The sequence below is a fragment of the Patagioenas fasciata genome, chromosome 7, assembly GCF_037038585.1.
Source record: "Patagioenas fasciata isolate bPatFas1 chromosome 7, bPatFas1.hap1, whole genome shotgun sequence".
Classification (NCBI taxonomy): domain Eukaryota; kingdom Metazoa; phylum Chordata; class Aves; order Columbiformes; family Columbidae; genus Patagioenas; species Patagioenas fasciata.
In genome coordinates, this window is record NC_092526.1 from 5,803,436 (window position 1) to 5,820,788 (window position 17,353).

The 17,353-nt window shown below is 37.2% G+C and overlaps 1 protein-coding gene across 4 annotated transcripts in view; it reads left to right on the forward strand.

Moving 5' to 3' along the window:
• The window catches only part of LRP1B (LDL receptor related protein 1B), a 687,296-nt gene that overhangs the window by 370,388 nt on the left and 299,555 nt on the right, over window positions 1-17,353 (forward strand). For all 4 annotated transcript variants that reach the window (XM_065840662.2, XM_071810731.1, XM_071810729.1 and 1 more), the window contains exon 7: window positions 5,044-5,206. In XM_065840662.2, the coding sequence (XP_065696734.1) occupies window positions 5,044-5,206 (163 nt within the window). The remainder of the gene's footprint in view (window positions 1-5,043; window positions 5,207-17,353) is intronic.

Consider the following 17,353-nt stretch of genomic DNA (forward strand, 5'->3'; position numbering starts at 1 on the left):
CTTTCATAGCAGGTTGAGGAGTAAGCAGGTGTGAACATACCCAGGAGATGTGCAGGTCTGTTCTCTTTGCCTCTGCAGACAGAGGGACCAGAAGGTGACATGTCCTGATACGGGGCATTTGGGCAGTGCCACACTTGTCCTCCTGTATCGTGCTGCTGGTGGGGACTTTCCTAACACCTTCCATGTGTTAGGATGCTCATGACAGAAGAGTGAAACTCCTGAAACTTTTATTACAACGATCCTCTCTTGCTTCTTCAAAGCGTTTATTCCCCCAGCATATGGCCAACTGTTGCGCAATCCTCAAAACCACCATACTGGTGTAATCAAATAAATTAAGCAAGTGACTCTCAGCAGACCTGACTGCCTGTGAGGACGCTGAGCTGCTCTTTGCAAAGTGGAAATATTTCTGTAAAATAAGCACTTGATGATTTGATGCAGTAAAAATAGAAAACACTTTGAGGTTTCAAGGCTGAAATCACAGGGTATCAGGGCACCACTTTGTAAATCATTTCCATTTCTCTCAGCTCCCCAAGGAAGCCCAGAAGACTTTCTTTGTGGAGGTCTGGATGTTGTAGTCCTTCAGAAGAAATGCATATGGGGTATGGAAGAAAAATGAGTACCGAAAGAGCAAGAAAGAGTCATGGTTCTGATTTCTGATACTAATTGCCGATGGAATTGTTGGTCCTTGAATCTTGAGTGGATTTCCAAGTCCATTTGCTCATTGCAATCATGTTCAGTGCAAGGAAAATTTTAAGCATGTAAGGCACGAGAAGCTAAGTTATTTCCCTTAAAATAGAGAGAGGTTTTTTCTTTCTTTCATTATTAACTAGAAGCATATGGAGAGTGCACTGAGCATTTTTAATTTTAATTATATTTCGTCCCAAATCATTCTCCAGTTCACTCTGAAGTTTCTAAAAAAGACTCCAACTACCATGAGTTCCACTGAGCAGTTTGCTTAGATCATTTCTCACATTAAAAACAAGGGATGCTTTTACTGAAGTGGATAAATGGAGAAAGCTTGCTATTTTTTCTGTTTCTAATATCTCTTCAATATCTGGATGAAAGGAAATCTGTTAATATAATGTTGATTTTCATAGGCAGTGCATGTGCTGAATCCTCGATTGTACCAGTAGTGTAATCAAGAATATGGCACTGCTTGTCCCTCTCTTCTGTGAACTGAAATCTTATTGCAAGTCTTGATTTGAAGTGGAAATAAATATAGTGATGCATACAGTACAAGATAGGGGTTTGAAAATTAAAGTGAAAGAAGGCAGTCATTCAAAATGGCACTGATTTTTATAGGCTATGTTTTAGCCGCAAAACATATGTTTCCAGTACCCTTTGAAGGTTTATCCACCCTCATATAAAATTTATATTTTCTCTAAAAGTATAATAATATTTGTATGTTTAAAGAAATAGAAAAAGTATGCTTCTAGCCACACTTTTGCTAGTCCCCGTGGTCTACATAATGTCATTAACTACAGGAGAATTTAGGCTATATGATGTCTTAAATATTCTTTATGAAGTCCTTAAGAGGAAATCCTAGTTTCAAGAAAGTAATAAAGGAAAGATGATCGCATTTGGCAGAAATGCTCCAAGGAAACTGTTATTAAAATAGGAAAAACCTTCAAAAATATATACAAGATAGTTCGGAATAAATATATGTGTTTTCAAGGAGAGTCATAGAGACTTCAGAGACTTCAGAAAGTGTGTGAATGAAAGAAAAAAGATTAATTACTTTAAAGATGTAAGTGGAGTAGACATCTATACATACTGGGTTTTAATATATGAATCCAGAAATAGGCATGAAATTAATTCAGTGACTTCTTGAGTACAATAATATGTATTTTAGAAGTCCCCAGTGCAACCAAACCCTTATCTCTGTGGTATACAGTGCATTCCATTGTATGATAACTGGAGAGCTGTTCAGAACAGCTTAATGAATAGCTGCTAGTGAAACCATAGAGATTAAGAATTTGATTCATAAAAACTGTTATCTGCTAGCTAAGGGTGTTTTTTTCACGTAGAATATAATTTTATGGAGGAGTAGACTTGGACAATTCCTTATAAACTACTTCTCTTGTGAGAAATGGGATGTGTCCAATTCACGGCAGAGAGCACGGTGCAAAGTAGACAAAACTCAAAACAGATCAGTGGTGTCTACAGTACACAACATGCTTGTAACTGTTAACTGCAAATGCTACTGTGGGTTAATTGTCCAGGCTAATTACAAGATTACAGTGGGGTACAGCCCCGGAAGGTCTATTTTTGTGAGAAGTTTTCTTTGCATCGTGGGAGATCTCTCCTCCATTTCATACAGTAGCTTGTGAGGAAAAATGTGAATTAATGTGTCTCTTTTTCTGGAAGTGTGATTAAGTCAGCTATGCTTTGTAGTGACCAGCTTTACAAGGAACCACTGTAATGAGCCTACTCTTGCCAATAGCCTCTGCCCTTCCCAAATACAACCTACCTGTGAATGGCAATCAGGCAAATAGGAGTGACGAGCTATCAGTGCTTTTTGAAGCCTTTGACACAACGGTCATGGTGTGAAATTGCTTCTCGATGTCTCGCTTTTGCTGAGCAGCCTCAGTTTTAACTGTTTGATGCAAATAGTTATGCCTAATGTGCTCTTCAATTATTTATCCTTGTTTTCCGTACAAAATAACCTGTTTAGTGCCATTTCTTGTGATCTCTTAATGAATAACTAAGGAAAACAAAAATATTAATGCAAGTATTGTTATGTCAACAGATCTAATAATCCCTATGTGTCATGCCTTTCGGGTAAATATCACATTTATATAAAAATCGGTACTTTTCCGACAGGTAAAGAAGAAACCAGGAGCCTCTTCCAGCGGGTCGCTACTTAAGCTTGTTCCCTTTCCTGCACTTCCCAATGTGTAGTAGATTTCCAGAGCTCTCACCGCAGAAATTTAATTACTGGTTTCATTTCTACATTTATTTAAAATTGAATCCCTTTTGCAACTTCCATTCTTTACGAATAACATTTTGAGCGATGCTTTTCTTCCATGAAAGCCTGTTTTCCATTTTCAAAGGACTCATTGAATCCGTGAGCTGTAAACGTTTGATTTCATTAATCTGACTGAAAATGGAAAGCAGACACATTGAAAATACTTGAACTGATTTCCAGAGAGACAGAGTTTTTTCTGATATATTTTAAAAAAGACGTTCTATATTTTGTTTGGATGATGAAGAAAACCTCATTTTCCTGCTCGTTTATTGTCTAGAAACCATTAGTGCTTTCATATGGCTTGTAGTGCATCTGACATTGACCTCCTTGGGAGATTGGACACTGGACTAAATGGAGTATTTCTTTATTCTGGCTCAGCATATCTTTGTAATAGGACCTATTGGAAAAGAAGAGGCATAATATTCGCTTTGAATTAAAAGGAAAATAAGTAGCGGAAGGGGAGAAACCTGGGACAGAGGAGACAGCAGTGAACTGTGTAATGGCAATAGCTGGTAGCTATTCCTGATGTTTTATGGAGTAAATCTTGTTTACGTTACCTGTAGTTTGAAGGGCAACGCATGAGTCTCCATGTCTGTTTTAAGTATTTAACAAATGCATGAGCCCTCAGTTATTGTAAAAAACTTAAATGGCTTCAATGACCACAGTTTTTTTCTGAATCAGGTTTACTTTACTTACAGTTCTGAGTCAGGTTTACTTTACTTTACAGTTCTGAATTGGGTTTATTTTACTTTACAGTTCTGAATCGGGTTTACTTTACTCACAGTTCTGAGTCCGGTTTACTTTACTTTACAGGTTTTTTTCTGAATCAGGAACGTGGTAAAAAAACCCTAAAAATACAAATTCTGAAGCTTGACAGAAGAAATACAGAAAACTGAAAGTAACCAAAAAAACCCTACTATCACATCTGGCTTCTCTCATCATGAAAGAATTGCAACTCATGTTAGGAGTGTTTTGAAACCACTGTAATACAAGGAACACTTATTTAAAAAATCTTTAACATTGAAAACATTTGACATGAAATATTGCAACAGAAATTGAGTTATTCTTACTTTAAGAATATTTAATTCTGTCTTTCAGGGTGGTATCACTACATTTCTGTCCAAAAGAATAGGAAGTAAAGAAATCTTAGTTAAATTAAATTGATATACTTATGTTCTTTGCACTTCTTTATACTTTTGCTCACTGTAACTGTAAGACTGTGTATGGACAGGTGGGTTGACTTATAAGAATATTGCAGGATATAGAAGGCAATTACAAAAAGGGGCTCCAGGGTCCCACAACAAAAAGAAAGGACTGTTTTAGAACAGTCATGTTATATAGTTGTGAAGCTACCTTAGCATCCTGAGAAGGAAAACTCCCATCATTGTAAGAAACGCCTCTATATATAAAGTATCACAGAGACAGGTACTTTAGTGCTGCTTATTGTGGCAGTTGAGTCAGAAATCAGATTTCTCAGAACTACGGGAAAAAAAACGTAATTTGAATATAAATGAATGCGTGCACACGCGTGTTTTTTCTATTACATACAGTGGTTTTGGACATGCATATCTACACAGAGTTTTGAAAATGTCTGTGAGGTGTGTATTACCTGGTTTTAGTCCCCTGTAAACATAGCTAATAAACTTTTACAAGCTTTATCCGTATAGCATCCCCACAGTGTGACAGATGTCCCAGAGCAGGATCTGCAGAGGCTGTGGTCCCCCCGCCATCTGCCACCCCCGGCTCACAGACGCACCAACATCCAGTGATGCTACTTCGGAATATACAACTTAAAAAGTTCACAGTGACAATATTTAAGAGAACCACAAAGAAATGCGTATCTTTCATGCCGTTGAAGTTGCAATTGGACTTTTGTACTTAAAAAGGAAAAATTCCCTCCAACCAGTATTGTTGTGTTGAGAATTGGATTCCTTATTTTGTACCACATTATACATATAAAACCAGCTTCAGCTCTTTAACTGGGTACAGCATCTGCTTGGTGAAGCAGCTCGCAGGCCATTTATTTGTACTACAATTCAACTTCTGAGATTTGCTTTTCTTTCCTTTTTTGGCAGATGTACAGCAAATAGCAATTGATTGGATCACCGGGAATTTTTACTTTGTGGATCACGTCAGTGACAGGATCTTCGTTTGCAGCCAGAACGGATCAGTGTGCATTACACTCATCGAGCTGGATCTTAACAACCCTAAGGCCATAGCTGTTGATCCAACATCAGGGTAAGATTATTTATCTGCATTAGGATCTATTTTATAAATGTCTGTGACTCCATATTATACATATTATACATCTGCTATCTTTTCAGGGCTGAATTGAGTTGTTTGCATAGTCTCCATAACAAAACAGTAACGTGTAATGAATTTGTGGTGACCAATTAACTATACTAATTGCAACATGTGCCTTGTAACTTCTCAAAATGGAACCAGAAATGAAAAAAACCCAACTATTTTATCCTTACTTGTCATAAGATTTTATTTTGCCTCTGTTTTTCTGTAAGTTGTGGAAAAGGAGCTTCTGAGGTGGTTTTTTTATTCTGTGTCCCCTCAGTTGCAGGAACATTGGAAATGGCTTTAACAAGTTTAATTACACAAAAAAAGTGGAAGGATTTTTACTCTGCCTTAGAGGGTCAGCTGTAATGGTAAAATTACATTGTATTTGCATTTTCTTCTCCGTATATACATTGTGTCACTTGGGAATAAAGCCTTGCTTAAAATACAGGGTACTAAAACTCTTCCATTCTGTAACAGCCACCAGCTGGGAAAAGTCTTCAAGCAAATGATGAAGTTAAAACTTAATTAAATAGGGACAGGAATAGGATCAAGTTAATTTAAAATCTAAATTTTGGTGAGGATTTTGCATGGGGTTTTTATCTTGTTTTCATTAGTGTGTGAGTAGTTTAGACTGAAATGCCTAGTGGAAACGGCCATAAGCCCCTTCTCAAAAAATACAAAAATATTTACTGTAGAACAGCTTGCCATCCATATGTGGACTTTTGTCACTCTTTATTTAAAGCCTGCTTGAATATTAAGATGCATTATCACTATGACTTTAATTCTGACAAGAACAGCTTGCATGTAAAGTTTACAAGAAGTTTTATAATGTGATTCTTGAATATAGTTGTATTTCTATCTGCAGCAGATGGTAAGCTTAACTCGATCTGACTGAAGAGTTGTTTTAAAAGAAAAATAAAAATTCTTGCATAAATTGATGTTCTGCAAGCTCTGATCTGAAACAACTTGAAGCTTTCAAACTTGCCAACAGCAGCCTTTTTTTTTCTATGCCTCTGCTTGTGTATTCTTTGCTGGATTTATGATATATGATTCCAAAGCTTGTTGTGAGCAATATCCCCCCTCTGTTTGGGGATGCAAGAGTTGTACCCAACCCTTGATTACCTGGGGGGAGGTAGAACAGAAAAAGAGAGGTTGGTTTTCCTTCGGTTGGGATCTGCTGCCTACAAACTGTTCTCATTCAGACAGTCTCTGTTTTCAGTGCTGTCTGTGAGAGAAACAGCATCTGGTTTAGTGGAGCTCTAAGTGCAAGAGAGACCACGAGTGTTTTTGGTATTTCAGAGTGTGATTCTTCACAGCAATACCAATTTATTTCAGGATGGAAACACTCGATGGAAATTTTTCTCAGAATGCGTGTTTTACATTTCATCAGTTATTTCTTTACTGGGTTTATTGGCAATTTTATTAATTATCTGACATATGTTGTTCTGTTAAAAGGATATCTAGCATACATTTTAACCAATAAGCTCACCCCCTTATATATTAGTTCTTCTTGTCTGTGCCTGGGTTGTAGTACAGGATGCAAATAGATAATCAAAACACATTCTGGCTGCTTCTTTTTTTTACTGTTTCTTGCTGATACTAGTTGGGACATATTTCTAACTCGAAGTATGATATTGCTTTCTAGCTAACTTACTGGTTTTATGTTATTTAAAGAATCACAAAAAACAGTTGGACTCTATCTTAAGGGTCTTTTCCAACTGAAACAGTTCTGTGATTCTGTATAAAGAAAATGTTGCCAGTTGAGCACTGAATGAGTGAGTTGCATAAAAGTCAGTGTGCAATGGCTTCTTAAGTAGCTTAAGTCAGTGATGTTTATATACTGTAAGCGTATGATTATAAATCACATTTTGGATTTTGTTGTGGTTCTGGTTTTGTTTGGCTGGCTGTTTTTTGGGTGGTTTTTTTGGGGGTGGGGGGTTGGTTGGTTGTTTTTTCTTAGGGTTTTGTTTTGTTGGTTTGGTTTTTGTTTGTTGTTATTAATGTAAATATGAAACTGAGGCTGCTCTTGGAGGTTTTATCTCCTATAAGAATTACATATTCAGGCACTAAATGTAATTACATTGTAAGGTGTTTGCTCCCGTCATGTGTGTTGCTGTCGTAGTATGTTCCTCGGCCCCAGCGTTCTCCAAGCTGAAGTTACGATCTCCCAGAGGAGACCATTCCCTGTGCTATGGAATTCTGAGCCTGATCACAAGTCCTCACATTTATGATAAAGTTCCTGTAGGAGCACAGGGTCAAGCCCTGTTATTCTTGCATGTTCATGTCTGTGCTGTTATACGTTTAGTTCTTCTGTGAACCAGAACTTCTGCATTTATCAATAGAACAACTAAAGCGCAGGTGGAAAATTTCTTAATTCTCAATGGTTCCCCTCGCTGCACTCAGGAATTTATTTTGAGTGTGATTAATTTTACCTCTCTGTGCCTGCAAGTTTTATTAGGTGTTTAGTGGTGATGTTTTATGTTTTGTTCTACGAGCTGACAATGGAACGTGAATGACTAAGTTTATTTCGTATCATACAATGAACAGAGGAACTTTTGTTATGTTTTTAAAACTGAACTTTAAATTAAGCGGAGAAAAATTCTGCTATTCAAAAACCGCTTGAACAAGCATGCTTTTTATGTTTCTAATTTAATCATGTTACTTTGGTTTAGGATTTCAGCACTTTTATCAGTCTGACCTGAGTTTCAATTTTTAAGTATTCCAGACTGTGTCTAATGCAAGCCCACCTTAAAGAAAATCAGTGAAAAAATCAAACCCACATCCGCTGCAAAAAAATAGCTAATAATTTGCCTAGTTAGAGGTCTTGCAGTACTAATCCTCATCCCTTACGTCAAATAGTTTTCAGTGAGGAGGAGCCCAGTGTAAGTATCGGAGCTGTGATAGGGAGTCATTGCCAGCAGGAGCAGCTACGTCTTCTCTGATCCTTTGAGTACTTCAGAGTCCGGATGTGTTAGCAAAACATCTATTGAAGATAAAGCTACAACAGTGTTAGTAGGAAATAAAATACCAATCAGAAACAGAGGGAGATTAAATAGTTTTGCCATAATATATTACCTATCAAATCCCTTTGAAGTGAGATGTTTGGCTTCTCACGTCTGCAGTTCATAGTTTTGATAAATTATCATATGGGACTTATTTTTTCCAGTGGTCAAGAAGCAGAACGTATTGCTCCTACTGGTCCTTGAAACTGGTGTAAAATTGATGACAGCGCTGAGGACTGTTACAGGAAACAAATATGAGCTGAATTAGAATGATTTTCTCTGCTGTACTTGTGGGGAATGACTTTTTAAAGGATTCCAACTAGTTTGGCAACCAGCACGCATATTCATGAGACTCTGATCACCGTACATATATAATAGGGAAGGTAATACATTTAAAACTCACAGGAGGATAGATCTGCCACAAACCAGCTAAATGTCCATAGACAAAGCATTTTATTTCTTTATGTCTCCGCATCCTCTTGTATTTACTAGAAAGCATAAAATGTGTGTTGTTTAAGTTATCTGATATTTGGATGCGTTCAGGAACATTAGGAATTGATATTGTGGAATGCACTGCTAACTGGGTACATCTGCATATTTATATTGTAAATATCTATACTTAATTACCTCCAGTGTTGAAGGTAAATTGTTGCCTTCCACTGCTTCACAGTGGGAATGGAGAATGTATAGTGACATTGTACAAAGGAAAAATGCATGGGAGTAGGGAGATACTGCAGTTCCCTCACAACAGGAGTGCAGGAAATGTTCAATCCTGACCGTGCTACTTAGACATCTTCATGCATTGAGTAATATAAATATCAGAGTGTCTTAATTTCTCCTGGAAACCATTTTCCAGTTTCTTTGGGAACACCAGGAAGCAGGGAAAGGCAGGAACAGCAGGTAGGGCTGTTGGCTCAGGGCTGCTCCTGGTCCCTGTGATGTGTGACTTGGAACGATGGCTCTGATCCCAGTTGGGCTGCCAATTGTAATTCCCTACTGCATTTCATAAGCTTATGGAAAGGGATGAATTTTGAGATCAGTGTTTGTAACGCAGAGGGTACTGAACCAGAACCCACTTTAAAAATTCTTCCAAATATAAGGAGAAGTGGAGAGAAAGGGTGCGCAGAGTGGGATTATAAAAAGGATGCGCAAAGGGAGGATGCGCGGAGAAGAGGGCAAAGAAGTCCTGGAGTGAGGAGATGGGTTGGACACGTCCTCCCTGGATCACCACCCAGGCCAGGACGGGGAGAGGAGGAGGAAGGAGAGAAGAAGTGGAGAAGGTGCCCAATTAGAGGCTGAAGTAATTGAGATGGGAGCTTGTAACTACCGTTGAAAGTTGTATTGGTAACAATGGAGAGAAAAGACTTTCTGCTAAAGAGATTTACAAAAGGAGCAAGCTCACACTTTCATACTGCAACAGTGTGTGTCATGTAAATATTCGAATAAATCTTTTAATCGGCTTTTCTTTCTACTATGTTATAGAAATTTTAAAAGAAAGGAAAAACACAAGCTCTGCTTACAGAGCATACAGGAAGAGATTGTGATATGACAATGTTAAAAGAAAAATATTAATGTGTTACGGAGTTATGTACCATTTCTCAGTAATGTTAATAAGTTAGGGGGAAAATAAAAAGCATCAACTGCACAACAGCAAAAAACCCCAAAATTTTCTCTTGCATTTTAAGTCTGTAATAGTCAGTTGATCCCTTTCTGATCCCCAAAGGTGAACAAGGGAAGAATTAATAGCCTAACTTTCCTCCTTCCTTATCTCGGAAATTTATTCTGAGGAAAAAAATATAAAAATATTATTCCATTAAATTTCTCTTTGATTCTAAGGATTCTAAGCACAGCTTTTTCTCTGGCTATAATCAAAGCCACAGTATGAAAATAATAATAATTAAAACCACATAATGATATTTTTGAAACACAGCAGGGAAATTTGCCTCAGTTCAAAATTTCAGAAAACCAGAGAAAGCAAATGGGAAGATGACACCTTGAAATGCCATCTTCTCTATAAGGACAGACTTAAACAGCATCTTTAAAACACCATCATTTGTGAGAAAATATAGAAAAATAATAAGAAACAAGTGTTTCTGCCTTTTGAAGTTTTCATTTCTTTTTTACTTATACATTTATTCGATATATGTAATAATTCTGATAGGTGCAAGAGGAAGAAGTTGGAGGTTGGTGATGAGAACCCAGTTATCACCCAGAGCAGTCAGCTGCTGTTTGTTATATTCTCACTCAGGCTGTGGATGATTATCCTCCTGGGATGTTCACGTTTGTTGGCCAGACTGAAATGCATCGTCAAATCCATGGAGCATTTCACACTAGAAAGCCAAGGGAATGGGAAAGTTTTGCACATCATTGAACCAAAAGTTTTTGTTGCTAGAGAGCTGTGTGCAGGAGAGGGTGCCTGGGGTATGGAAAAGCCATCCCCGAGGATGGAAAACAACCTTTGAGAGGTCATATAGACAATTCAAACTGTTTGGCGGCACGGGCAGCCTTTTAAGCCGGTCAGAGCGATCCTGCTTGGCAGGATCTTATAAAAAAACGAAGAGAAACTTTTACATTGTAAAGTCTTTGATGGAGCATCTGACTAGACAGAGCCTGAGGCCAAGCCTATAATCCTCTGGTTTTAAACCTGCAGTAGCCAGAAAAAAGCAAGTCAGCTCCTGAGGAGGTGGAGGGAGACCTTTCCCAATCAACTTTACTGAAAGTAATTTACTTTTTCTTCTTTCTGTACTTGTGTCTTGCTAAAAAATAATAAAAAGCCAAACAAACAAAAACAAAACCAAAATAAATAACTGTCTTTTAGACATGAAGAATAGTGGGGTTTTTGACTTTTTATTTGCCTTGAGCTAAGCATGACAGTAAGTGAACGGATGGGTTACAAAACACACGTACAGAGTAAAACAGGATCTTGGGCTGCACCAGGAAATGTTTTGGCTTCCTTATAGATCCCCATCCCATCTAGACAGCAAGAGATTGTATTTTAAACCTTTTTTTAAATTATTTTTTTAATTAGAACTGCTTTGATTAGAATTGCTTCTCCCGTTCATCGTGACTAGTGAAGGGGTTGGAAAGGGACGTGGCCTTTTGCATCTTTGACACAAGCTGGAGACATCATGATGCCTGAGGGGCTGCTGCATAGGCAGAGAGAAAGAAAAACATCTTCAGCCTGACCTGACAGCCTTCCCTGACACTGCAATAAATGGCAATTGGATTTTGAGTGATTTCTTGGACAAGGAAAAGGGAAAGGAATTCGAGGGATTTGTTTTCAGCGAGGAGGTCGAGTTTCTTACAGGGGAGGAAAAGAGCAGAAACCCAAAAAGCAAGGGAGGTCAAACCAGTATATATTTTTCTTTATTTGCTTCATTGTTATTTAGGCAGGGGAGTCTTTCAGGATAAAAAGAAAACATCTGTACTTATTGTCTGCTGCCTTTTTTATTCTCTTTTTACTCTCTTGTCTCTGAGCTTTTATAGCAGTCACAAGGCTTGGGAGAGATCTCTGAGTCTTAAAACTTTTCTGTTTGTGTTTTTTACTCTCAGATTATTCACCATTTTCTGCTGATCAAAGAGGAGTGTTATAATCATTAAAGCTCACTTTTAAACAGCACAATCATTAGTATTTTAATAACATGCCATTATTAAAAGAGCTCAGTTCCTTTTTGTGTCACAAAGCAGTTTCAAAGAGCCGTAAGATACATATAAGACACACTCAGTTCTACAAAGTTTTAAAGGTGACCTGAAAAATAATATTCTTCATTAAAAAGAAAAAAAAAAAGAAAAATAAAAAAGAATCTTATGAAAAAAATTGTAATAACTCATCATAATATGGAAGTTTGCATAAAGAATTCAGATTTTGTTATTAATCCTTCCCCTCCAGAGCCTCTTTCAGTGTGTACAGTTGGAAATGTTATAACAGTAGAGGCAAAACAATTCAGAAAAGAAAAGGTACTTAATCAGACCAAAATATTCCTCATTTTAATTTTAATTGTTGCTAACTAAACAGAGACATAAAACTTTGTCACCTTCACATTTCCCCCTGGAACTAATCTCCTTTGAAACTTTATTTCTCGTGCAGTAGGACAGAGCTGCTCACTGGGAACCCTTGATGCTGCTGCCACTTCTAAACAAAACAGAGGTAGAGATCCCTTCATCTGCTCTGTCTCTCCTAAAATAATGTGATACGGGTCACTGATAAAATTGAAGGAATCAAAATATCCAGAATTTGCTTGATTTGCATTAACAGGAAACTCATTAACACTATCAGGTTATAGAGTTGGGTCAAAGTGACTACTAAAATAAAGACAATAAAGCAGAATAAACTTGAACAGGCTTGGTACACCCATGTTTTCAAGTAATTACGTGAACACATTTGCTGTTGTGCACACCTTTTTATTAGTCAAACATTCCTGAAATTAATAATAGATAACTACCATTAATATCCAATCTTTTGTGTGTATTTGAGGATGAACTGTACTGATTACCCGAAGAAAAAAGAAACTAATAGCAGTGATAATCTGTGAGTGATGAGGAATATTTTTTCCAATGATCGTAAAACTTTGTGAAAGAGTTGGCGAAGCAAACACTGGCAGCGTTACCAGAATAGCCAGCCCACTGATGTTCTCAGTGATTATATTATCTAATAATCAGGGCTACTGTCCAGAGAATAAAAAGCTAACTAGTGTAATACTGATGAAATGCCTCTCACGACATGAACTTAAATAAGCTTTTTTCCATTGTAGCGTGTGCCATTATTGGGCACCAGTAATGGATTTTTTGCTATGTTGCTACTAGTGGGAAAAAATATTTGAGTAGCCTCAATAATTATAGAAAAAAAATTCTGTGGAAATACAATGCTTCAATAGATGAGCTTTTTAAAAAGCACTTATGAAATTATAAAATAGCTGTAGTCTGTAACAAACTTGCAAACATTAAAATAGCTGAAAAGTCAGTAAAAGTCTTCTTGCTTGTGATCTGGTTACAGAATCACAGAACGTTAGGGATTGGAAGGGACCTCAAAAGCTCATCCAGTCCAATCCCCCATGGAGCAGGAACACCCAGCTGAGGTTCCACAGGAAGGTGTCCAGGCGGGTTTGAATGTCTGCAGAGAAGGAGACTCCACAACCCCCTGGGCAGCCTGGGCCAGGCTCTGCCACCCTCACTGAGGGGGTTGGTCCAGAGGATCTTGAATGCAGCATCACAGGTCCCTCACCGAGGCAGGTTCTCTGAACCCACCTGAAGAACTCAGCTGGTATCTGACTAGAGACTCTTCATTACCCAAATCTGCTTTTCGATGGTGCTTTTGGTTCGTAGCTGTTTGAACTGTCTCCACAAACCAAGCTGAACACATGCACAGAAGCAACACTAATAAAACTCTATGAGTTTGATTGCTCGGGGCAGTTCACAGCTGATGCATCATGTGTCCTCACACTTGCTTTTCAACTCTCTCTACGTAATTAGTGTAGTTACTCCTATGCCTGTCCTCAAATCCCTGCACATCAGTCCACACCTAATTAAGCCTGTGATTAAAACGCTCATCTTTTACTGAAATTTCTCTGAATCTGAGAATTACAATTTGTAATTTGTGAAGGACATGGAAAACTGGCATGTTATTCTGCCTAGTATGGAAGTCTTGATGTATTTTTTTTTTAAATAACTGAAATGTTCAGGCAAAAGCAATGTGATTTAATCACTCTATGATTTTCTTCAAGATGAAAGCAATTAAACTAGAGAGAATTGAGGCCACTTTGTTTCTGAATGAGAATATAAATGGGAGTTGAAAGCTCTATAATGCATGTACATTATGTTAATGTCCATCTGAATTCCCCTTTTATTTTATTTTTTATTACCTGATTTTCTTATCATCTAACGAGCTTCTGTAAGGTCATTTATGTTGAAGACAGGTTGTAATATGAATTAGAGTACGGCATGAGTGGAAACACAGAAAAATACCTTAAAAAATAGCTGTTTAGGCCCCATCTTTTTACAGTTGTACTTGCATTATTATGGACTTAGAGACTGTGTCTATGTATGTCTGCATATATATTTAGAAAGAGAGAAAGAGTTTAAGGTTTTTCTTTTTTTTCTATAAAATGAACAACATTTCTTTAACACAGATATTGTATTATTTTACAAAGTTCCCCAGAACTTTTTTTTCTAGTGATGACCACACATTTTGTGTGTGTGGGTTTTTTTACATCAATCTTTGTATTGTAGCAGTACAAAATTCTGTAAGCCACAGGTTTTCTTATAAGCTATGGTCATGCTACTCATTTCCTTCCTCACTGACAATAGATCAGGGTTTGAAGTATAAAAGCTTTGGCTTTACTCTTCTGAATTAACCAGAACCACCCAAACTCACACAAATGATGAAACCCATTCAGTTAATTCCTTGGCGGTACGATGATCTCATCATGATAGAAACTCCTGTTCTCTTGGGGCTGTTTACATGGAAACATCAGAGGAAATCTGGAGATAATAATAAAAATTAAAGGTGTAAAAAAACCATGGCCTGTGTAAAATTTGCAGGAGCTGTGGTTGTCTCATCTAGAAAAGAGAAGGTTGAGAAAATCTGTATCTGTTTTCTATAAAAGACTGGTTAAATTGAAAGGTAGTTTATTATTCTCCTTGTTAAAGAAAGGACAGGAAAAATGATTTTAATTAGCTGAGACTTTGATAGATACAGGAAAAATTTACAAGGCTGAGATGTTAGCACATTATCCATGTAAAATTTTAAACTCCATCATTAGAAACTCTTAAGGCTGAGTCTGTCTGGCAGAGGCTGTATATTTGTACAGGTCTACAGGCTTATAATGTCAAAGAATGGGATACTAGACGTATAAATGCAAATTCATCTATTAACTAACATTTCAGTGTTGCTGTTTAAAAAGTATGGCTGAAATGTTACCAAGGTAACGATTTGGTTTGTTTCTCCACTTGAAGGGATTGGGGAGATTTTAAGGAAAAATGAAAAACAAGTATGATTATTTAAATTTTATTTTTCTTTTAGAGATGGTAAGATTTACTGCAAGTGAAAGCAAAAAGTGAGTTTTAAGAGCATTTTGATACCAAAATAAAAAATGTACAGTGGAACATCTGCAAAAGTTCCTGTCCACAGGCTGCATCCTTGCCTTTTAAGTATTTCCTTATTTTCACAGAGACTGTGATTGAATTGTAAGTTTAAAACTTTATTTAAAACTTTATTTTTACATGCATAAAACAGTTTGAACAGGTTTCTCCTGCTGTGGCTGAGAAGGCCAATTACAGCCTTGGGCAGAAGGTTTTGGACATGATGGGTGATGAGCAGCTTTTCTTTAAAGACAGGTATTTCCAACTTGCCGACAAGTTTCTCTTTCTCCCTTTTGATCAGTTAAATAAATTGTCTGAAGTTATCTATCAAAATACACAACTATGTCAACTCGTGGTGGAAAGAGAATCAATCACTGCTTTATCATATTGAAAAATACAGTAAAATAACTGAAAGTTGGGGAGCACTTGTTTTCTTCAGGTTTTGAAATAAACATGCTCTGCCACTATAAATCTGGGGTTTTTTTTGGTTTTAAGTTTGCTTATTACCGTTACCTTGAGCTGGTTAATTCATTTTTGGAGGTAAGATGACACGCACACACACAAACACACAGAAAATGTGGCCCGAGTTTGCAGTTGGCCTCAGGCTCAGTGTTTCTAAGCTACAGAATTTATGAGTTTGGACAGTGTCCAGACTGGCACTTGAAAACAGGTTTACCTTCAATCAATGGGTAATTAGCTCATTGAAGATGTAAACTTTTAATGCAGAGGAGTCTAGAAGAAGGCTATCAAGAAGAAAAGTGGTCTCATTGACTCTGCTTCAGCTTGATTTAGATCACTTTTATTCATTAGGATTTGACAGCAAATCTACAAACCTCAAACCAAAATACTCAGGGATTCATATTTAACAGGTTTTAAATGAGAACATTATATTGATAGTAGGTTGTTTGCGAATTGCTGTCTTTTTTTACCTGCTGAAAAAGAACCACTTTATATCTGACAGTTTTCTAAGTTTTACAAATGTACGATTTTGCTTATAGACTCCTTCAGAGACAAAAATTGTACAGCCCCAGCTCTTGGCTGATTTTACGCAGCAAAATGATGATAAATGGGACTTTCTGCTGTCTCGGCTCATTTGTCTGAGCATAAGGAGAAGAGAATAAGCAAACGGCTTTTCCAAGAGGGATTATACTGACTTCAACAGAAAATCAGACCTCTAACCAAAATATTTAAATTGGAACAGAAATTGGTTGACTACACCAAGCCAAGCTCTCGTTTGTATTCCTGAGTGCTTGACGTGGTTTACTGATGTGAAAGCATTACATCTTCTGAAAGTTCAAGGATTTGTTTGTTTCTTTGTTTGCTTATGTATTACTCTCCCTATTAGATTATTGGTTTGTTATTTGTCATGTAGACAGTTTTCTGAACATAGTAGTATTTTAGTGTGTCATAATACCGTAGCATATGCAGCTCACATTGCAAAAATTGATACACATTCTAACATTTCCAGAAGTGAAGTTTTAATATTGTCACTTAAATGCATGTTTAAGCATTCAGTACACTTTGGTTTGAAATATTTGAATGCCAGCAGATCATACCCAAGTCGGTTCTCAGCGGAGACTGTTCAGAGTTGTTACAGATAAGCTGCTGGTGTAGGATGTGTGTGTATGATGTACATGTACAACTCACATGCACGGACATTCATTGCTCTTGATGCAGATTTCTTGCGCATTGAAGACCACAGTAACTCTCAGATTTAATGAAGCTTTCCTCATTTGTTCTCTTTGTTTCATAGGAAGGACGTGAATTAGGTAGGGACAGGCTGATTTCTACTTAGGACTTTGTCCAGCATTTTAGGAGAGGATTCCTCCTGTTGCTGGTGATTTATTTTAGCCAAATGTTCTACAAAGCACTACTGATTATGTATATTATCTGATATGAATAGCCAGTGTGAGCCACCTGCATCCTTGGTATGCAGCAGTTTTAACTGTGTTCAACAGTCTGTGATTTGGAATAAGGTTTAGAGAAAATAGTGTTTCCATGTCAAAGACAAAAATCA